The sequence below is a fragment of the Toxorhynchites rutilus genome, chromosome 2 (assembly GCF_029784135.1).
Source record: "Toxorhynchites rutilus septentrionalis strain SRP chromosome 2, ASM2978413v1, whole genome shotgun sequence".
Lineage (NCBI taxonomy): Eukaryota > Metazoa > Arthropoda > Insecta > Diptera > Culicidae > Toxorhynchites > Toxorhynchites rutilus.
Window position 1 is genome coordinate 46273626 of NC_073745.1, and position 24022 is coordinate 46297647.

The following is a 24022-nucleotide window of genomic DNA, read 5'->3' on the forward strand; positions in this document are numbered from 1 at the left end:
ACAACAGGGTTCTGTGCGATGATGTATTTACCCCTCCTCCAACGGTTCGTTCTCTGGAACTGGAACCGAGTTACTGGCCAGGATTCAATTAAAAATGAAATTGAAAAATAAATTGAATTATTTTCAACAATGAATGAACAGGAAATGAAACAAACCAAAGTTCGGTCAGAGAAATGCGAACATGCTGTGGACCAGATGCGCGAATGTTGTGGAAAGTTTGATATCAAGCATAATTTTGGATTTGCTCTTGTTTGTAGAGATGAAAAGCTTCACCTGCTGTGGGAATGATTTCGAACATTAACACAAATATATTTCATTTAAAAATCGTTTTTCGTTTCATTTATTGTCTTCTATTGTGGAACTCGCAGGTCTCGGAATCGCCTGGCAAGCAAACATCCATCTCGGGCGAGTAAATCATCCCTTCCGGGCAGGAAACCACGTGTGGCATCTCCGATATACACTCCACAAACAGATCGCATCGGATCGGATGGGGAATGTTCTCATTGGGTCGGAAGAGGCAAATGTGGGGGAAGAACTCGCACGTGGCCTGTCTGCCCGGAACACAATCCAGAAATCTTGGACGTAACACGGTACCATCACGACAGGAATTCACCGTTGGAAGCCCATTTGAGCAGGTCACATAGTCGATACACTCCGACTGATCTGGCAGTGGAAATCTGCCCTGGTTTCGCCCTGCGCACATTTCGTTCACCTCCTCCAATCGACAGATGTTCACGTCTCCCGGGCTGCAAACTTGCATGTTACGATGGAAGATCAACCCAGCAGCACAGGTTCGCATGGAGGTGGTCCCATCACGGCATTCGATGGACAGATCGCAGAAATTGGGATGCTCGATCAGTTTGTTGGGAATTGTAGCGCAGACTTGTTCCAAAGACTCACAGGTCTCTCTATCACCTAAAACACATCGACCGGCGGTGTTGTAAATGGTTCCTCGAGGACACGATTCTACTGATGCTGAGCCTGAACGGCAGCGTAGCCTCAGATGACACTCCGATGGATGAGGTATGGTACCGTCCTCTTGTCCCACGCAACGGTCGATGTAAAGCTGGCAGGTATTCTGGTTTCCGGCGACGCATTCTAACGTCCTTGGCTGTAAAACGGTTCCCTCTCCGCATGACTCAATGCTTATTTGACCTTGCTCACATCTGACCAATAGAGTACAATTAACCGGATGCGGATACACCACCGGCCCCGGCCGATTATTACACATCCCATTTATCGGCGTAAACTGACAAGTTTCTCTGTTGCCAGGGGCACAAACTTGCATATCCGGGCGCAGAATTTCCCCCTCGGGACAACTTTGTACGGATGTGACACCATTGCGACAACTAACGAATAAGTGGCACCCGTTTGGATGCGGCAGGTTCGAATCTTCTCTGCCAGTGCATTGCTGATCCAATCTGGTGCAGGTTACGGTGTTGCCAGGAACACAACTCGATGTTGAATTCACGAAAACATGTCCCTCAGGACAGGCGGATATCGATGCCCGTCCAGATTGACACTCGATGAACCGATCACATCTTGACGGATGAGGAATGATTGCGTTAGGCTGCGCTAAGCATAGGTCATCGAAGAAGGTGCAGGTTTCTTGAATTCCTGGAACGCATTGGAGTGTTACGGGTTGAACGATTGTGTCCGGCGGACAAGTGTTCACGTACAGATCGTCTTGTTCACAACGAACGTATTGATCACATCTTTGCGGATGGGGATAAACAACAGGGCCCTGTCTTCCGTCACACATTCCTTCGACAGATGTATACGTACAATTGTTCGAATTGCCAGGAACACACACTTGCATATCTGGCCGAAGAATCTCTCCAACTGGGCAGGAATGCACGTTTGACTGGCCTCTATCGCACGTGATGTACAAATCACAAAAATCCGGATGTGGATGTTTAGACACGCTGGAATTAGCTCTGCACAAGTGCTCCAATGATTCACACGTTCGAACGCTCCCCACTACGCATCCTGTGCCAACGAAAATATAACCTCGCGGGCACTCCACAATGCTACCTTGTTCATTACGGCACTCAATGTATGACTGACAGCTGCCCGGAAGCGCAACTGGTCCATCTGGCTTTCCAACGCAGTGTGAGTCCTTCGGTCGACAGGTCTCTCTATCACCAGCCACACAAGTTCCCCGCTCTTGGGACCAAATTTCCGCCTGTAAGCACTCGAAAACCGAAGCGTTGCCACGCTGGCAGAACACGAACTTCGCACAGTCCCAGCGATATTCGAACACACCATACGACACCTCGGAGCAGAGCTCCTCCAGTTCGTGATTTCGTTCGCAGTGTTCCCATTGACCGGGAACGCACTCCGAGTGATGCACATTGAACACGAAACCTTCATCGCACTCATAGACGGTCGGCTGCTCGAACACACAAGAGATGAACTTGTAACATTTGTGTGGATCCGGATGCGGGAAGATGCCGGCATTTATTCCATTGCAAAAATCTTCCAAACTACTATCGGCTGCCGAAGGACTTATCGCCAAAGCTACCGTCGCTGCGAGGAGCAGCTCTAAGAGAAACATTTTTAGTTCGAGCTGGGAATGCGCGCCGGTGGAGACTAATTCAACTGTCCATCGACCAGCTTTGTTTTGTACGCAACGTGAAAATATGCTATCGCTATCGATTGTCGGAATCATCGTAATCGGAATCGTAAAACACCAAATAATCTCAAGATACAGGCACTCGGTTATGGGAGTTAATATTTCGCTGGAATCGAACAGAGATTAGGATGGTGTTCATCATATTGATATTGCAGCGGCGCTTTAGTCATCCAAATTACACTTGAAGCGGAAATCTAGATAAGCAGTATCGAACTCTCGTTGAAGCAGTAAACACATTCGGGCATTCAAAAATTTTGCCCGTTACCTTGGAGTGTTGCCATCTACAGATGACTTCGGGAAAATATCAAAATCGAAATGTATCTGGGAGGGAAAGTGTGACTAGAGCTTCGATATTCTGTATCAATCATATTTTTGTTCGACAATCCAATCTTCTTGCTAATAATACACGAATATTGAGGTCGCAGTGTTCACAGAATAAGATAATACGTTTGATTTTAAGATGTAGAGCAAAGAAATTATTGATGGATCGATATTGAAAAAAATTTAAACGGTATACTGCCTAGATATTTGCGTGATCGAATCGAAAAAAGACGTGATGTACATGGATACCCTGCTAAAAACGTGGATAATGCACGAACACCTAACTTCATATTAAATAGGTCACAGAACTCACTGTTATACGAAAGTAGCAGTCGTTTTGGTCTAGAGTGACTGTCGTCAAGGTTCAGATTTTTTGAAGACATAACAATCGCCATTTCCACCGAATTATGTCCGATTGAGCTGAAGTTTTGCATAGGAGAGTTATATGAAATCGAGGTTTTCAAAAGAAAAAATAATTTTGATGCCAAATTACTTAAAAATGTATGAAACGCCATTTTCGTCATTTACGTCATTTACAGTTATCTCAAAATGATTTTTTTGTAAAGAATCGTCTTTGCAAACAGAAAAACGACTAAATGCCAAAATGTCAATTTTTGACAAAAAAAATTTTTTTTCGAGAAAACAGTAAATCTCGAGTTTTCATGCAATTTTCAAATATTTAACATCAAAAATGTGTTCAATGTCATTTTTCGTATTTTTTTTTATTTGTGATTTTTCGGAAAAAAACCTTTAAAATACATTGTTAAAAAATCTTACATAAAAATGAAATTTCATATTAACAAATTTTGTGTCTGGAAAACAGCGCCCTTACGATATTTTTGTATATGTTTTCATTGGAAAACTCTTTCAATTTAACAAAGTATGTAAAGTTTTTTATTTTTTTATTTTTTTCTATTCTCTTATGTTGTAGGCTGAAAGCCATAAACTTTATTACTGTTAAACTTTGTTTTATATTTATTTTCGTGAATCCCATCACAGGAATTATCTTCCTGCGGAATTTCACTGTTTTTTTTTTTGTATGTAGGGGAATCCGGGACAAGAGTGCCACCTTAAGTTAATACACGTTTTTGAATGCTCTTTTGTTATATTTTTTTCCATTTTTTTTCTAGTTTGTTCATTTATACTCCTATTTAGGTGTAGCTATGCATCAAATTGCTCAAAAGTTATGTTTACTATGAAAATGTTTCATTTACAAAAATGATGTTTTTGGCATGTATTTTTCCAATACGGGGCAAGAGTGCCACCTCGACGGGGCAAGAGTGCCAATCTTATAAAAATATAATTTTTGATAAAAAAAAGCACTGTGAAATTCACGGTGGTTACAAAAAAACGCAAATTCAAGTTCTGGTGGCGTTCAAGAAAACCGGCAAGCCAATCTCCTTCGGCCAATTTGGATGTTTTGTCGAAAGAGTGATCTAAGTTATTTCACTCTGCGATTTTATACCCTAGGTTCGGGATGTCGTGTGTGTGTCAGCCCATAAAATAACTTCTGCAAATAAAGGGTGACTCACGAGTTACTCCTCCTGTTGTTTAGAAAACACAGTTTTAAAGCTGCCTAACTTCTACACATACCTATTTGACCAATGTTCTTCTGGGCAAACTATATTCCTCCGCAGCTCGTCTCCATGATTTACAGAATGTACCGCCACCACCATAGTTTCCATCTGCCACTGGTTTCGGAACGAAATTCGTTCATATTTACAAACCATGACCACAACAAACACAACCACGATTACACTATTTGCGTTTGACAGATCGAATTCGAGGTTACGACTATGGCATTTTTACCCCGGTAATAATGGGTCCTTTTGCCCCGGAAGTTGAGAGATAACAAATTTATTTTTATTGAAATAAATGCGTACGATTTAAATTAGTTCAGTAAGTTGAAGAAAAATGATTATTCTATTTGTATTTATTGGTGGAGTCATGCAAACATATAGAAACTGAGGGTATTTCGTTAATTTGCGCCTGTGCGTTCTTATATAGATTGCAGTTGTAAGAAGCTCAGTTAGTATTTATCTGTTTTCCAATGAAAAATATTTAAGGTTCTGACTGATAATATGTGAGATATATGCAGTATCTGTATAAAACAAAGTTCTGTAGTAAAAGATATCGGTCTACTACTGACCAAATCTTCACCTTGCGGCAGATTCTCCAGGAATGCCGTGAGTACAGAGTCCCCACGCACCATCTATTCATCGACTTTAAAGCCGCATATGATTCAATAACACGAAAAGAACTATGGATAATCATGAACGAAAACGGCTTCCCTGTGAAGCTGACAAGACTGATTAAGGCTACGATGGATGGAATACAGTGCTGTGTGCGAATTTCGGGTGGATTATCTGATCCATTTGAGTCCCGCAGGGGGCTTCGACAAGGTGATGGTCTCTCTTGCCCACTGTTCAACATCGCGCTAGAGGGTGTTATGAGACGAGCGGCGTTTAACTTGCGTGGTACGATTTTCAATAGATCCAGTCAATTCATCTGCTTCGCTGATGACGTAGACATTATCGGCAGAACATTTGAGACGATAGCGGAACATTACACCAGACTTAAGCACGAAGCAGAGAGAATTGGACTGAAAATCAATGCGTCTAAAACCAAATACATGCTGGTTTTCGGATCCGAGCACGACAGGACCCGATTAGGAAGTAGTGTAATGATCGACGGCGATGAGTTCGAGGTAGTGAACCAATTTGTCTACCTTGGCTCAATGGAAACATCTGACAATGACACCAGCCGCGAGATCCGGAAATGCATCATCAATGGGAGTCGTACCTACTATAGTCTCCACAAACACTTAAGGTCAAACAGACTTAGCAGTCGTGCGAAATGTTCCCTGTACAAAACGCTTATAAGACCGGTTGTCCTCTACGGGCACGAGACGTTGACAATACTCGAAGAGGACCTGCGAGCACTCGTAGCCTTTGAACGGCGGGTGTTAAGAACCATCTTCGGCGGTGTACAGGAGGACGGCGTATGGAGGTGAAGGATGAACCACGAGCTCACGCGACTTACCGGCGAACCCAGTATCCAGAAAGTGATCAAAGCTGGAAGGATACGCTGGACAGGGCATGTTGTGAGAGTGTCGGACAACTATCCTGCAAAAATGGTGTTCATGGGGAATCCGGCTGGTACGAGACGACGAGGAGCACAACGAGCAAGGTGGATAGACCAAGTGGAGCATGACATGGTGAGCACGGAGTGCCAGCGAAATTGGAGGGAGATATCCACGACCCGAGTTAATTGGAGAAAAATTGGGAATCAGGCCATGTTGTAAAGACGTTAAGGCAAAAAATAAAAATAAAAAGATGGAAATAGGCAAAATAATCAGATGGGCACTCTTGCCCCGTATGGCACTCTTGCCCCGTATGGCACCCTTGCCCCGGGTTCCCCTAGGTAGACTGTTCGCTTTTTTATACTAGTAAGTGTCCACTACCAGTGGCCTCTGTTTAGCTTGTTGTACGTGGGGAATCGCTGGCCATCAGGCAAAAAATGGAAATTACCTCAGCTGTTTCGTAATATTTTTCCTTTTTTGCTATAATATTCATGTGCTTAAATCTCAAATTTGAGTGAAATATTATTAAATCTGATTTTTATGACTTTTCAAAGCTTGGCAAATTGACGTTTTTTGACCATTTTTTGAAAGAAAGAACATTTCTTCGAAACGCTCAGTAGCTTCAATGATAGCTTGCTTTAAAAGTTAGGTTGCCGCAGTTTGCCACGGTTGTGATTACATGCAAAGTTTTGGTAAAAACACTGACCGCTGTAGCGCTAAACTGCGCAAATGGTCGTTATAGTGAGAAAAACGATAGAAATTTTTAGATAGGAAAAATCAGGTAAGAACAAAACAGTATTTCAGCCCAACAATACCAATCAATGGAATTTTCACATTTTCACTCCAAAACTAGAATAGGTCTCATCATTGACAAACCAAAGCATGGAGATTCTGGCAACAGCAATGACGGTAAAATCGCCCGTAGCTTTTTTTGTGAATCCCGAAACTAGTTCCGAAATAACTGGCGAAGATTTAGAACTGATTAAACGACTTCGAAATATTCTTATAGAAATTTCATGCTCCGAGCAGATAGATTCAGAAAAAAAACGATTACTGTATCGACATAGCATAACGTTACGTTGATCTGTACTCGATAGTCGAGAAAATATTAATCATACTATAGACGAATTTCATGCCAACTCGTCTTAGGAGTTGGTAGCACCATCTCTGATAGTAGTGAAACGTTGTGGGTGTAAAGACATGGATCATTTAAGCAACTTTGCATACTTAAAATATTCGAAAAATAATTAGACTACCTTTTGGAAAAAGCTAACTTTTATTTTCTGTATTTTTTACAAAAAATTATAACATAACTATGATACCTAAAAAATTCATGTCAAAAGATGAAATGTAGGAAATTGTTTGAATTTTCACAAAAATTTACCAAAAAAATATTGGAAAAAAAATTCGCTGACGAAAAAGTTATTTTAAATATGAAAATTCATTTTTCTCAAAAACGATTTTTTTTAAATTCCCAAAATAAATATATATGTATAGCCCTTATAATTTCCAACAAGTCGTCCATACATCGGAAGATGAGCACTTTTACAGGGAAAAAGTTTTTCGAACAACAACTTTTTCATGTTTTATGTCAAGCTAGCGATATAGTGTATGCATATGTTTTCGAGAAAAACAAATGTTAATTTTCAAAATATTTTTTTTAATGAATTTTTTTTCCAAAAAAATTTTGTTGATAAAATGATAAAATGAACCTTCACATGCCAAATTTGGTTTCGTTTGCTTGATTAATTCTCGAGTAATGCAGAAATTTGTGTTTTATTTGTGAGAAAGGTATTTTAGGACTTCAAGGGGATGAATCAACAATTAAATATTATTTTTATATTCTAAAAATAAAAATTTGTACGACAAAATACCCTGTTTATGATGTCAAAATTAAAGTTTTCTCAAAATCGAAAGATTTGGATGATGTTTTCTGTTTAAAAAAACTCCAACTTTGACGACTGTGCGACACTAGTAAATGATGTCCGATTGAGCTGATATTTTTCATAGGGTAGTTTTTCGAGGTCATTTTTCCCATACATCCATTGGCTCTTTAGTGTGCAAATTGTTGTTCAATTACAACCAATCCAAGCGAAACGAGGAACCTCAACACCCGAAGGTGTATGAAGCACTCTACATTATGTTCCCGCTTAAGAGAATAGTTCCGGTTAGTCAAAAGATGCTACAAAGTTTTTTAAGAATCTCTACCAAATTGTCAAAAAATGAGATTTCGATGATCGTGGTTCAAAAATTTATGAGGAGGCACAAGGCTGCAGGAATGCTAAGGAAATCGTCTCCATGTAATATGTTTAATGTGGATGCAAGGGAACTGTTTCTGAAGTCTATGATGACAAATTAGCGAATGGATTCGTTTTCGCATACTTAAGCATAATTTGAACTTAATTTTTGAACTTTTCATTATAAATCACGAGGGAATGCATTCCAGGGAAACAACGATGGAGGGGCCTTTCTTTTTTGATAATAACTTAACAGCAAACACATTCCCAGCTTATTTGAAAATGTGTTGAGCAAGCAAACCATTTGTCATGACAGTTGTCATGCGAAAATGCGAAAACAGAATAGAAACTGAGAGAGGTTGGCGTCGACATCATGCCTCATACCGTATGTTTCTATTCTGTTTTCGCATTTACGCATGACAATTGTCATGACAAATGGTTTGCTTGGTGTTGAGTTATTCACGAAAAAAAAGTTGATTAAAAGAAAATCGATTAAGTCACTTACACCCCTTTCATTATGAGCCCCTCAATTAAAACTGTTGAGAATTGTTGGATAGAACAAATTTGAATGTTTTGGGTGAAGGCGATCTGGCGTAGCGGAAACATCCATACCTCTCACGCTAAGGGTCACGAGTTCAATTCTCACTCCCGACATTCTTCCGAAATGGAAGGTAAAAGTGACGAACCAGCCAAATGTATTGAAAGTCACTATAATACAGAAATAAAAGAAAAAATTGAATGCTTAACATAAAAAAAATATAGAATGGAAATTACGTCTTGGTAAAAGTTTAAATAGAACTTAAAGTTGGAGAAAAGTCGAATTGAATAAATTTTCCTATCTCAAAACATGACATCAAATTTGGAATCGGCGAATTCGACTAAAGAACTGTGGACAAAACTGAAACGTCTAAACGTTTTCGCGGGCACACCTCATAGTGCGAAATTCTGTAATTCTTGTGATGAAATAAATACTTATTTTGGTGATAACTTTACTCGGGATAGTATGCTTCCTTCAGTGCCTCCTTTTAATTTCAACGGTTTTTCTTTTACTAAATGTAATGAGCTGGATGTTTCGAATGCTATGTATTCGTTTTCATCAAATGCTCTAGGAATGGGTGGTATTCCATTAAGGTTATGAAGATTATTTTGCCATTCGTGATCACCCCATTAACATATATCTTCAATTTATTCATTTCAACTGAAAAAATTCCCCGAGCATGGAAAGAGGCGAAAATAATTCCGATACGCAAAAAACCTGCTGGTTCTGGTTTGAACAACATCCGTCCAATCAGTATTTTATGTTCGTTGTCTTTGAGAAAATTTTGAAAGTTCAAGTTCAAGTTTACATTCAGCGGTATAATCTTCTTAGTCCTTATCAGTCTGGTTTCAGATCGGGGCACAGTACTACTTCAGCACTTCTTAAGATTCATGATGATTTACACCAATTTATCGATAGAAAATGTGTTGCATTTTTGCTTTTGATAGATTTCTTCAAAGCATATGATAGAGTCTCACACGTCAAGTTATTGCAAAAACTATCGTATCGATTCAATTTTAGTCGCAAAGCAGTTTATCTGATCAAATCATACTTGACATGTCGTACTCAAGTTGTGGAAATTTACGGAAGCATATCTAATTCAATTAATATCCTGTCAGGTGTTCCTTAAGGATCAGTGTTGGGCCCTCTTTTATTTTCCTTATTTATTAACGATTCGCCATCTGTCTTGAAAAATTGTTCTATTCATATATTTGCAGATGATGTGCAACTGTACATTTGCTCAAACGATGGTGATTTAGAAAATATAGGACGTCGTATTAACTATGATCTCAATAATGTTTCGCGATGGTCCCTGAGTAATATACTTCCAATAAATTCAACGAAAACTAAAGCCATGTTCATTTCCAGAAGACAGATTCGTACAAGTTTATCGGAGTTAACTATCAATAACGAAAAAATAGAATATGTGCAAAAAGCTGCAAATCTTGGTGTTATTTTCCAATCTAACCTCGAGTGGGACTCTCAAATAAATGCACAAGCTTTTGCTATTCAAATCTCTTCTATTACCTCATTTTTTCTATGGATCAGAATTGATTTTGAACGCCTCAGCCGCTGCGTTTGACAGATTGAGGACATCATTAGACCAGTGTGTTCGATGGGTCTTCAGATTATCTAGATTATCTAGAGTAACACATTTACAGCGGCAGCTGTTGGGATGTTCATTCCATAGTTTCTTCAAATTGCGATGTTATATCACTTTATTTAAGATAATTCATTTCGGTCCTATCGGACTATCTTAGTGACAAGTTGCAGCCTTTCATAAGTTTCAAAGTTCGTCATGTTGTTCTAATGCCTCATAACTCCTCTCATTACAGCAATACTTTTTTCGTGCGTGCGATTATTTAATGGAATCAACTTCCAGCGGATATCAAATCTATTCATTCAGCAGCAAGATTCCGTCGAGAATGTATGAATTGACTAAATTAAGGGAATCGTCTTGAGTGGGATGAGCGACAGTATAGTGAATGGGGTTTGCATGTATTGTGTAGTTCTCATTATTATTTCCAATGTATTTTTTTTTTTAGTTTGGATTGAGTTTGTAACGGTTATAAGGATGTGATATGAACAACGTTGAATCCGATTGTAGAATTTTTATAATGGTGAACCCTTACTCCACAAGTATGAATGAACAAACAAACAACCAAACAAAATGCGTTAATATTAAAGTTCAAAGATAGGCCTGACACATTCGGTTAAAAGGAAAATTGAATAAACTTGCTTGGTGAAAAGTTAGTGAAAGTTAGTATCTGTGCATTCATAAGTTTTTGACAAATTCAAAAAATGTTTTTACTTCGATATAACATGATGAGAAAGAAAAAAAGTTGTCTTAGGGGCTGTCCATATACCACGTGGACAACTTTAGAGGGGGTAGGGTGTATGAAAATGTCCACGCTTGTCCACGGTGAGGGAGGAGGGGGTTTAGATAATGTCCACGTGGACACATGAAATAAATAATTCTGAAAATACAATATAATCAAAAATGAATGAAATCTGCTCTGCATTTTCATCGAATTTCAATCTTGCCACGTGTACACCGTAAAAGACCATATTTTTTCATATCATTGAACTGTTTCGGTGAAATGCGTATTCTGAGAGTAACGCACATGAACCGAGAGTGATGAACTTATTTACATTCTGCCAGGGCGAAGACACCATCAAAGAATTTTAGAATCTTGTAATTTGAAAAATGGACGACATAGTTTTCTTAGATACGGCTTTGTTGTTATATCTGTCTTTCGAGAGCTCTAAAGGTGATGAACCAAAGGAAAATGAACAACGAATTACCTGGTGAAGCTAGGTTACGTAGAACGCTACAACATATCGGTTCCATACTATTGCATCTTGTGTCTGGTGAGATTGAAAAGGAATTCTGCTTTACGTGCTTCTAAAAGAATTAGGCAATCAATGACAAAAGAGGCCACGCAGAGAAACTCGATGTTGGGAGCCGCATGAATTATTCTAAAGGAAGTTGATTGACTAATTTTCATCAGCGAAGCACAACTAAATCAACCCATTTCTGAAGCAAATCATCACGGGTGATAGAAATGGGAAAAATACGATATCGTTCGCAAAAGATCATGGGATAAGCAAGACAAACCACTACAAATATCATCAAAGCCTTGACTCCAAAAAAGGGACGCTGTGTGTATGGTGGAACTGGAACTCAATCATGAGGAGTTACATAGCCAGAAGGTTTATTCAGTGTTGTGCGGTTCACAACTGGATAGTTTTCACGAGGCAATTATGGAAGAAACCACCAAAATCGATCAACAGAAAAGTGTCACATAAATCTCTAATGACGCACCAAAAAAATGAGGCGATTAGTTGGGAAGCTTTGATGCATCCACGGTATAGCCCAGACCCTGCAAACATCTTTGCGATCTATTAAGAAATTATCGAGTTATAAGCGCTCGAAATCTTTGATTTTTTCCTACTTGTTCAGTGCCTAGATTTTCATTTTACTCCCTAATCTTCCGACGTAGTCTTATTTCAAAAAAAATATTTGGAAATTAAACAGAAAAACGCGGATACTTTTTAAATGAACCAATATATTCGAATAATTGTGTGTCTATGAGAGTGATGCTTGGGATTTTTTCCCTGAACCCTTTTACGGGTAGTGGTAACTATATTGCCACCAATGATTTTCTTTTTTTCTTTTCTTTAACAATAAATTATTACTTCTAGCCTCACTGTGGTAACTAGTTCTAATATCTAGCAACGTGCCTGGTTATTTTGGGCGCGATTAAAAAGCTATTCATTTTGTAGTCATTTTTGTGTATTCATTTTGTAGTCAACTTCCAATTTAGAGCAGCAAGAGCAAATTTCCCGAAAAGTCATTGAAAAACATTCTTTTTGTTGAAATTTCAATACATATGAACTGTTTAGGACCTGCTGAGCCTGATAATGAATTTTTATTAATTGTTTTTGTTGAAACTAACATCAAAAATTCAAATATAAGAAAAACATTTTTACCATCAAGTGTTTACCGCTAGACGGGCAGGTGGCAACTGTTCTCCTTCTTCTTCTTCTTCTTCTTCTTCTTCTTCTTGAATGGCGTTAACGTTCCCTGTGGAACTTTTGCCGTCTCAACGTATGCATTAACTAGCGTCATTTATTAATACTTATTTGAGATTTCTTAAGCCAAATAACACGCCTTGAATGTATTCCGAGGGGTAAGCTCTAGAATACACGTGACCACAGTGCAAGTCGAAGAAAATTGGGCGTTACAAGAGTGACAATAATCGTCAAAACGAGTAGCCAAAATTTATCAATCAATTCGAGCAAGACACATGTTCGCAGTATCTGACAACTAACTGAAATCGTCCAAACTGATAAATTTCTACGACGAAGTTTCGGACATGGAAATTTGAGAGCCGCAGGAATTATCCTGGCCGATGCCAATTATTAGACTGCATTGGAAGTGTTACAGTTCATTAAATTTTACAGCGAGTTTGAGATGTTAACATTTGACTAGTGATTACTAACGATTTGCGTTTCTGTGGCACCTAATGGAAGAATACACGAGCTAAATCGGGTCGACATGTGATTTCAACAAAAAAGTGCAACATGTCACGAAGCACACTGATTGATGGACCCATCCCGCAATGAATTTGGCGAGTAAATCATCTCTCGTTTTAGACCAGTAAATTGGTCACCAAAATCGTGCGATTTGACGCCCTTGGATTGTATTTGTGAGGGTATGCCAGATCGTTTTTAAAGCCGATAAATCAGCATCAATTCAAACACTTGAAGACAATATCACACGTGTTATCGTTAAGATATCAGTACTTCTCTCTTTTCATCCTCCAGTAGTCAAACACAAGCGATGGGATAAGGTTAACCGAAGAGATACTTAAGTAAAAAAAACAAATCGTTGAGATACCAGCCGATATGTCCTAAAAAGTAACTCGAAATTGGACTTCATGTATGGATCACCTGAAATGTAGTTGTGACCAACATTTACATGAAATAATCTTTGAAAAAAGGCCAGGATTGATTTTTAACCCCCAATAATGTATGTTATATTTCTTACAATTTTCTGATGTTTGTTCTATAAATTGAAATCCAAACGCTTATAAAATCACCTTTTATGATTATATCCTTGATTTTGAGTTTCTTGGATCGGTAAATTTAATTTTTCATTGGAGAACGAAACGAAGACTTGATAACAAGTTTTGGTTGGGGGGGGAGGCACCCAGTCACGCTAAGCCACAGTTCCAGGGACTCCAAAAAATGAACAATGATTTTTTTGAAATCGTCATATGAAAACATCCGTATAGAAGAGCTCATACTCCCTCACATATTGTACAAAATAAACGTATAGAAGAATCGATAGCCTTTTCAAAACATGTTTCAGATTTCAGCATCAGTATGTAAGCAAAATGAACTTACATTTATTTCTGCCAGCATGAATTAGAATCCTTGCGGAAGCGTTACAGGCCGTTACGTTCGAGGACCCAGAGCAAAGCACTTCGCATGAAAATTGTAGCACCGTATCCTGCAACAGAATGAACACAGTCGTGCTACACGCCATCCCGAAAAATGTTTACTCCAATGAACCACCGAGCAATGGTGGGGATGAAGCATGCGCAAAAGGACCTTCGCGTTCGCTATAAAATTTTTTGCCATAGATCGGATCAATTGAGAGCGGCGGCACAACAAATCCCAATGAGATTCACAGTCGCGCGCTCATCGAAACGGGATGATACGGGAGATGCACCATCATATCATGCGTTACATGTGGCTTGGCGAAGAAGAGTGTCAAAACATTTTGTAAAGAAGAGAGCGATAGAGCACCGTGAGGACGAGAATCGAAAGGACGAATCTGGTTTCGCTCTCTTTCGCCACGACCAACAGGATGAGCGAGAGAGAGGAGTGCGAACTTCCGAAATTCGCTGCCAAAAAAAAATCTAACCCACGAACCAGACGAAACTAGAGCATCCGCACAATCCTGGCACGGAGAGAGGATTTAGTAGTGTCGTGACTTTCATTCGTTGCACTGAAAGGACGGTGACGTTCAGCGAGCGCGGGTATCCTGTCGTGTTTCGTTGTTTCGCGTAGGTGTTTTCCTGGTGTCAAGTTTGGGAAGTCCCAAAGCCGGAAGGTTTGTGCGTGGGTGGTTAATGTTTTGTGGAAGGGTTTTCATGGTGATTTCGTGACACGGTGGTAACGTTCTCCGTTTTTGTTTTCGAAGAAGATCGATGAAGGCTGCTGTTTGACTCCGCCACGGTAATAGTTTAGTCATGTGAGAGAAAGAGAGCGAAAACTACAGTGTAATTGAGAGAGTGAGAGGGAGAGAGATAGAGAGTCCGGAAACAAAAGATCGCCTTCGTGTGTCCTTCCTGTGTGCAAGCTGGGAGAGGGCAGCGCATCCAACGAGAAGGGACGACTCGCGTAGGGAAAAAACAAAAATCAATAAATTTCATTCAAGGTTATTCACATCGGTAAGGCACAGTTTAAACCAAAAATTTTGGGCAAATCGTGAAACAACAATAACAATCTGCCACGGCGGCAGATCGGGTCCGGCCGAAGACGTGCGACCGACCGGATGTAGGGCAGTGCGGGAAAATTTCGGCGGCCGAGCTCGATGATTTTTCCCGAAGCTGGCTGAGTCGGAAAGTCTGAGCAGACAAATCTCATGAACAAATTGCGGAACGAAAACGTAATAATATTTTCCCCTAGACATAACTACCAACGAGAGTCGGAGTAAGGGCAGAAATCTGCGAAGTGATAAATCCAAACAAAATAGCAAAACAACCTAATTTTCCCCTTTCGGAGGGCAGAAAATCTGTCAGGGATGAAACATGAAGATTTGATTTCTATTTTTGTGTAAAGAAACAGCGGAAATTGGGTCAAATTAAATACTAGCAGCATAGATTCCGTCGCGTGTTGACCTGAACCCTGCGGGGCGCTAGTCGAATACAAACGAGTTACAACGGATCGGACACAACGCAAGACTACAGAGCGGAATGGCTGGCAGCGGTAAGTTGACCTATTTTTGTCTCCTGCCACCGTAAACAATCAAACAGAAATAGATACGTCCTGTTCCTGGCACTCGAGGGGGATTCAGCTGGAGTTGTTTATTTTATTGACAGGAACAAAACAGAGATGTCAGCATGTTGGACTGTTTCGACTGCAGATTTTTTTTCTGCAAGCGCAGGTGCCAAATTTTTGGTTGAAAAAAAAAATCAATTAAATTTCCTCACGGGAAATCTTTGCTGCCACAGACCGGAACTCACTTTGTTGTGTCACGGGGAAAGACAAATTGACAAGGCTGAACTATTGGCAGCAACCAATCACCACCCCGTCCTGGGGAGGTGCATCGAGCTACCTCGAAGAGTATATCATTCAGCGTCTGTCCCGGAACCAAACGGTGGGTGGGTGTGTGCCAATGCTAGAATTTATTGTTGATTCCACAAACACCGATCTCCGAGAGCGATAAACGAACTAACGCTAATAAACTCTGCCATTTTCAGTTTATTTTATCAAAACAAATACGAACGTATTGTTCACGGAAGCTTGTTTCGGAATTTATTTATTTAGCTGTTTAGGGACACCGGATTGGGATGCGACGGGAGACGTTTCACTGCTACCTGACGGTGTCTGTTCGGACAGGAATGTGAAAAAAAAATCAATTCTATTTTGCAATCGGTTGCAATGGTTTTTGCGGTGTCATGACCTAGGACATATTTCCCATTGATACGTGATCCTTTTGTGATTGGATTCGATTGTTGGGAATTGTTTTTTTTAAATCGAACATTTGTGGTTCTAAAGATTTTTATTTATCACTAGCTGACCCGGCAAACTTCGTCCCGTCCAAAATGGATTTTCTTGTTATCAATACCTTCAAAAAATCACGTTTTTTCAATAAGCGAATTTGCACGGGTTCAATCACAGAACTTGTCATTGATAGATCTCCTAATCGAACCTTTACTTCTTCCTTTTACTATAAGATTCCTAGTACTTCTACCAAAACTTGTCATTATAATATCAAATTATTTTCAGACACAATTCTCGTTCAACATTTTCCATCATTGCAAATAACATGTTCCTCCGTTACATGGAATCGAATTCATTGCTCAAGCTTTGTGCTTACACATTTTTTGCACATTACACAACACATTCGATCCGTTTTTTTTTAATATAGTTATAAGATATAGGAATGCTTTTTTTCACTTGAAAATCCATTTCCACTTTCGAACGAAGATTTTTTTCATTAGCGCAAACATCAAATGGACTAACAACGCTTGTCACGATGTAATTGTAGAACATAAGGAAATTCAATTTTCCTTATTTTCCCATTTTTTCATAGTTTTCCGAAAATTATCCATTGTTATACAGGTCGGACTCGATCATATACAGACTCGATTATATACAGTTTGGAAAAAAATATTTTTATTTATATTATATATATAGCTTATTTCAAGAAGAAATGTGATCCTTCAACGTTAAGGCAACGTTAAGGTGAAGTTTAAGTGGCTAGTACATGTACAGTTGGGTAAAAATCGCGATTTTTGAAGATTTAGCCTGAATTTTCACCAGGAATTGTTTATATCGATATTGCAGCGAAATTAACAAAGATAGAAGTTGGGTGTTAAAGAACAAATTGTAGTGTGGTTTAAGAGTTTTAACTTGATTGATAGAAACAATATAGTTCAATATAAATTTTTAGGAGAAAATTAATAATAACACATTAAAAATTATTAACTTTTAAGATTTTTAATTCCCATATGTTATTAAAATCCGTTTGTTCGGATTACGGAAAGAAATTCTTTGGATCAACTTCGCTGTTAGTAGATCAAAGCTACAAATATATATTTATTAATTAAATTCATATTTTTAATAGATTTACCCTTTTACATTTAGTTTCTCTTCCTCCTGCAATAGATTTTCTGCCTCGCAAGATTGCCTTTTATCTGCGAATCTTAACCCACGTGTTGTTCGTTTTAATCCGTTTTGTGTCCTGTCTTTATCATTTTAATTAGGTACAATATTCCAATTATGTATGAGATTACTCACGGCTGTAGTTCCACAAATTCACTAGTTATATCTATTATTTTAACTAGTATAATCAATTTAGGAATAACTTTATTTTAACTTGTGATTTTTAAACACGTACTTTCCACCATGAACCTTTCATGTTTTTTGCCTATTTGACAATTGACTAGTCCGAGAGTCAGTTGTAGCTCGTTTTTCGACATGTCTACTATTTGACGTTTTTGTGTTTCTGTTTTCCGACGAGGCTGCTCGTGTTCCCTGCGGTGTTGTTTCTAACATATCCCCGGCCCGTAATCCTGGTTCGGTCCCCTGATCCGGTCCAGCGTTACCCTCGTCAATCTCCAACACCGCAAGCTTAGTTGTTGGCCGTCTATACACTCCGCTGCTGGTTCTTACCCAAGCCTGCCGAACCCTGCCGTCCTTTGACACTATCGGCTCGACCACGACTCCCCGAACCCATAACTTCCGGTTCTTACCGTCTACTACGTATACCAGGTCACCTTTTTTTAACGGCTTTACTTCGCTGAACCACTTGCTCCGCTGGTTAATCATCGGCACGTACTCTTTCACCCACCGCTGCCACAACTGTTCAGCCAATTCTTGGGAACGATAATATGCATTGCGAATGGCCTCCGCCGAGTGAGGAGGTGGTGGAACCAGAAGCGGTTCATTTGGCGACACTCCTCGCAAGAAGTGGTTTGGGGTGATTGTATTGGAAGCTTCTTCGGCTACGTACACTAACGGACGAGAGTTCACCATATCTTCAGCTTCGATGATCGCTGTGTGGAGGATCTCGTCTGTGAGTTTCTTTCCATCGAGAATGACCACCAATGCCTCCTTTACCGTCCGTACGAGGCGTTCCCACGAGCCCCCCATGTGGGGACTGGCAGGTGGAATGAACCTCCACTTCGTGCGTGCATCAGTGTAGGCGTCTGCGCATTCTTCTTCGATTACCCGAATGTTCTCGAAAATCTCCTTTCCGGCTGCCTTCAGATTGGTTCCGTTGTCCGACCAAAACTCGAGTGGCGTTCCTCTGCGACCCACGAATCTTCGAATCGCCATCAGGCAGGAAGCTGCTGTTAGGTCGCTGGCGACTTCGAGGTGTACCGCACGCATTACAAGGCATGTAAATAAGACCACCCAACGTTTTGGATGACTGCGGCCAGAGGATACCTCCACGGGTCCGAAATAATCCACCCCGGTATAGCAAAAGGCACGCTGGTATGGTGAAAGTCTTTGGTTTGGAAGCGGAGCCATTCTTGGTGTTCGCGGTTGATTTCGGTGCACTTTACACCACAAACAGCTACTCGCCACCTTCCGTACTGCAGCGTTGATATTTGGGATGAAGTACCGCTGACGCAGCTCATTCTTTACGGTTTCGCGAAAACCGTGCCCATATCGCTCGTGGAAATGGAGAATAATCTTTCTTGTAACCTCGTGGTCCCTCGGCAGGATGATTGGGAAGCGTAGTTCAAATGGTAACTCTTCGGCATCCCCGGTGCGGCCTTCCATCCGGATGACACCATCAGGGTCCAGCAATGGAGTTAACTTGTAGAGAGGACTGCCCTTTTCTAGAGGGTACCACTTTGCTGCTTGCCTTTGCTGATTTTTCGTGAGCACTTTGAGTTCGTCTCCGTATGTCTCTGCCTGAACAATTTTTATAAGAAAACATTCGGAACAACGAAATTCCTTCTGCTTCAGCGGTACGCGAACCATAGGGATGGAAACCGGGAGCAACACCTTCACTTGCGCCTGCGTCGGCTTAAGAGTCTCAATTGGCAAACCTTTCACCTTCCGCCTGCAGTTCGAGATGAATCTGAAGACACATGCCACCGTTCGGACTAATACGCTCCACTTTGAAATCCGCTTGACATCAACCAAAGGCTCCGGAACGGCAACATCGTGGAACAAGTAATACGCCCTAAGCTCCTCCGCAGTATTCGCTGAAGGTCTGGATTGCTGAGGCCAGTCTGCTTCATCCTGGTATAAGAAACATGGTCCCTTGAACCACACGCTTCCCGTGTCGAAACTCTGGTCACAGCTCCACTTCGTCAGCCTGTCAGCGACGTTATATTTAGTTGGCACCCATCGCCAATCTGTCAACCTGGTGAGGTCTAAAATCTCCCCTATACGGAATCCTACGAACGGTTTGTATTGCCGCTGGTCTGAACGAATCCACGAAAGGACCGTTTGGGAATCGGTCCAAAAGAACTTTCGTGATATTTTGATGCTGTGGCTGGCACACACCGTCTTCGCCAATCTCGCTCCCATAACAGCGGCTTGGAGCTCCAGCCGCGGAATCGTCAGTTGCTTCAACGGCGCCACCTTCGTTCGACTCATCACCAACGCACACCGAATTTCTTCTCCGATCGTCACCCGAAAATACGCCACGCAACCAATCGCTTTCTCGCTAGCATCGGTGAGTATATGAAGTTGGACATCGGTTAACTCATCCGATGAAGCGTCCCCGAAGTACGCCCTCGGAATTCTGGCTGCTTCGATCTCCGGCAGTAAGTTTATCCAACTCCTCCACTTGTTGTGCGATTCTTCTTCGATTGGTTCGTCCCACTCACAACCGGTCCTCCACAAATCCTGCACCAGTATTTTGCCCTGCACGGTGAATGGTGACAGGAATCCAATCGGGTCGTACATGGACATTATGTGGCTGAGGACGCTTCGTTTCGTGGGATGCTCATCATCAGTCATCCTAGGAGGAGCGGTGAACAGGAAAGCATCATTTGTCGTGTTCCAGGATACACCCAAGACGCGTTCGGCAACAGAGCTCTTGTCCTTGAAATGTACAGTAGGACCAACACATTCTTCTCCCATCTCACGTACAAATTGCTCCGAGTTGCTCACCCAATTTCTTATATGGAACCCACCGCGTGAGTGAATGTACTTCACCTCCCTGGCCAGCTTTACCGCCTCCGCAATAGTATCGGCGCTGTCGTAGTAGTCATCTACGTAATGGCGGTTTGCAATGGCTGCTGCCGCTTCCGGGTACTGGCTGGCAAATTCACCTGCGTTCAAGTTTTTTATAAATTGTGCGGAACACGGCGAGCAGGTTGCCCCGAAAGTTGCAACATCCATGATGTAGACCTGAGGCTCAGGATCCGCTGAATCATTTCGGAACAGAAACCGTTGTGCATTTTTATCTTCTTTCCTGATTTTGATTTGGTGGTACATCTCTTTGATGTCACCACCGAAACCGTAGCGCCGTTCCCGGAAGCGACAGATGACCGATGGGAGCGAGATCAGCATATCTGGTCCCTTCAGCAATTCCGAGTTTAACGAGACACTTCGGACAGCAGCTGCAGCGTCCCATACAAGACGCACCTTTCCGGGTTTGCGTGGATTCTCCACAACGTTCAGTGGAAGGTACCACACTGTTGCCGGATCGGATTCGGACAGTTCCTCCTCGGTCGCTAGATGCGCGTACTGTTTCAACTGGTACTCCTTGACTTGTTGCCGTATCTTTTCTCGAAGCTGTGGTTTCTTCTCCAAGCGTCGTTCTAATGTCAGCAATCGCTGTTTTGCCATGTTGTAACTATCAGGAAAATTTCTCTCGTCCTTCCGCCAGAGCAGCCCTGTTTCGAAGTGATCGCCGACACGAATAGTGGTTGTACGCAGTATCTCTCGGGCTCGAAGGTCTTCTTCCGATTCTGGAACGCCAGTCGGAGATACACCTTGTTGTTCTAGATCATATTGGATTCGAAAGATGTCATGAAGTTCCTGATTGGTGACCTCTTCCGTCATATGAAAATTGACGTGTTGCATCAATGACGGGATCTGCTTCTCAGGCCCGTAAATTGTCCACCCTATCTTGCTTCTCACGCCAATCGGCTCACCGGGTCGACCGATCCGCGCTTCCAGCGGAGCGAACACGTGAAGGTTGTCCAGGCCGATTATAATCTTCGGATCTTCGAATTTTGAATCCGCTACCGGTAGATCACGCAGGTGAGCGTAGCGCTTCGTAAGTTCTTGAAAACGCACTTCCTGTTTCGGGAGCACCAGTTCGGAAACTGTGCGTGCTCCAAGCAGTAAAAGTTTTTTATCCGAGTCCCTTGCTGACAACATTAAATCGACTCGTCTGGATGCATCTTCGTACCTCTTCATATTGCCGGTCCACGACACAATTAATGGTTCTGGGGTCCCCTTTGCTTGGAGTTGGTTAGCGATCGTCTCCTCGATTAACGTAACTGACGAACCCTCATCTAGGAACGTCAGTGTGTCCACTGACTGGTCCCCTACCGAAAGCGATACTGGTACCATCCGGAAGATGATCGACCTATTGGAATGACTGTGAGTATTGCACTGCACTTCCAACGCCTGTACCGTCTCCTTGGTACGATGCAAAAGTGGATGATGGTACTCCTGACAATCTCCAACACTGCAACGCAGCTTGAAACTACAGCGGCTCTTTCCGTGATTATTGAGACATAGCACACCAAGCTTATGCTTTTCAATTACTTTCAGTCTGTCGGTGACGTTTAATTTTTTAAAGTCGTCACAAAATCTTACTTTGTGATCCGACCGTTTACACATCCAACATGGCTTGGCAGCTTTGTCACCATGTGGCCTTTCCACCTTGGGAGGGGCGGAATGCATATGAACGAATTCTCTCTTCTTTGCGCTCTTATTCCTTGGAAAGGATGACTCATTTAGCTCCAGTGCTGAGAACTCTGCGACCTCGGACACATCCGAGACGACACCGCTCATAAAGTCGGTGAACATACGAAGAGGAGTACCGTGGGAAAACCTTTTGAACCGCACCCAGTCAAGCTTGTAGTGTGGCGGCAGTTTGTCTACAAGTTCCTGGACCAACATTGGATTGTTTAAGTGGTCTGCCAGTCCGGCCGCTTCCAGGTGATCGCATAATTGTTTCACCGTAATTCCGAAGTGAAGGAAGGTCTCTAGCTTCTCGGCCTTTGGAGAAGGAGCTCTTCGAACCTTCATAAGAAATGCTTTGAGGAGTTTTTCTGGTTTCCCGAAAAGATTTCGGAGATCACTTATCACTCCCGGAACTGATTCCGGTAGGATCAATCGACTTCTGACCGCCTCGAGGGCCTCTCCCAGAAGGCAGTCCTGCAGACGCTTGAGATTGTCCAGGTTGGTAAACCCGCAAGCTTTGGTCGTGTTTTCAAAGCTGCTGATGAACAGAGGCCATACCTCGGGCTCACCTTTGAAGACTGGAAGCTGTTTCGACATCACTTGGCGTGCAGCAAGCTGGTCTTGTGTCAACCGATGCCCCGGCCCGTATGACCTCTGCTCCCTCTGATTTAGTCGGGTTGGTTCTTGCGGTTGCTGAACGGGTTTCCCATCTTCTTCTGCTTCTCTTTCGCCTTCATCCGCGGAACTACTCTCCTCCTCTAACAATGCTTTCAGTCTTTCCATCTTGGACAGTTTCTTCTTGGTCGGTTGATTATCCACCTTCGTAATTGTGTTCTTTGGATAGGCTCCTCTGGGATCACCTTTCTCATCTGGAGATGATTTCTGCTCCTTCAACCAATTCTTCACCTTTTCATCGGCTGGGACTTCTGACCGTCTGTCTACTTCAAAGCCGCCGCCCACAGCACCATCCGCATCTGTCCATTTCTTAGCAGAGTTCTTCTTATTGATCTGGAACTGCTCACGTAGTGCATGCTGCTTTCGCAGGAATTCCTCTTCAGCAGCTAGGTTACGCTCCAGCATTTCCCTCTCCTCCAACAGCTGCTTCTCCCGTAGCTCTTGTTGTTGTCGGAACTCCTTTTCACGTAAATCTCTTTCTTGTTCCATACGCTTCTCTCGTAGAGTTTTCTCCATGACCAACCGTTTTTCACGGAGCTCCTTTTCTTCTTCCAGCTCCTTTTCCATCGCTGCCTGCTCCTCTTCCAGTTGCTTTATTGCCGAAATCACGCTCTTCACCGACCCGGCATCACTTTTCGATCCACTCTTTGTCTTGGATTTTGTTTTGGGCTTTTGAACCTGCAGCAGGTTCGCGCATTTCGGGCAACTCCAGGGCCTTTTCTTAATTTCATCATCGACTCCAGCACATCCGTAATGCGCCCACAACTCACACTGACCACACTGGACCATATCATCAACAGTATCAGGTGCATCGCAGAGCAGACAATTCTTATCCGTAGAAGCATCCATTTTTGAGGTTATCCGTAAATCTTTGATTTTGTTCGGATTACGGAAAGAAATTCTTT

General features: G+C 41.8%; 3 protein-coding genes across 3 annotated transcripts in view; 1 reads left to right on the forward strand and 2 right to left on the reverse strand.

Moving 5' to 3' along the window:
- Window positions 1–335: 335 nt before the first annotated feature.
- On the reverse strand, window positions 336–2593 carry LOC129769517 (uncharacterized). Its single transcript, XM_055771842.1, has one exon. It carries the CDS (start codon window positions 2555–2557, stop codon window positions 341–343), a length of 2217 nt encoding a protein of 738 aa, XP_055627817.1. The 5' UTR covers window positions 2558–2593; the 3' UTR covers window positions 336–340.
- A 12035-nt stretch (window positions 2594–14628) lies between these two features.
- Window positions 14629–24022, forward strand: part of LOC129765110 (MOXD1 homolog 2-like) — a 285645-nt gene continuing 276251 nt past the window's right edge. The window contains exon 1 of the mRNA XM_055764984.1: window positions 14629–15815. The gene's annotated coding sequence lies outside the window, so the exon portion shown is untranslated. The remainder of the gene's footprint in view (window positions 15816–24022) is intronic.
- LOC129765713 (uncharacterized) lies at window positions 17583–23966 on the reverse strand. Its single transcript, XM_055766132.1, has 2 exons — window positions 17694–23966; window positions 17583–17637 (listed from the first exon to the last, which is right to left on the reverse strand). The coding sequence occupies exon 1, from the start codon at window positions 23964–23966 to the stop codon at window positions 17970–17972; it is 5997 nt and encodes a 1998-aa protein (XP_055622107.1). The 3' UTR covers window positions 17583–17637; window positions 17694–17969.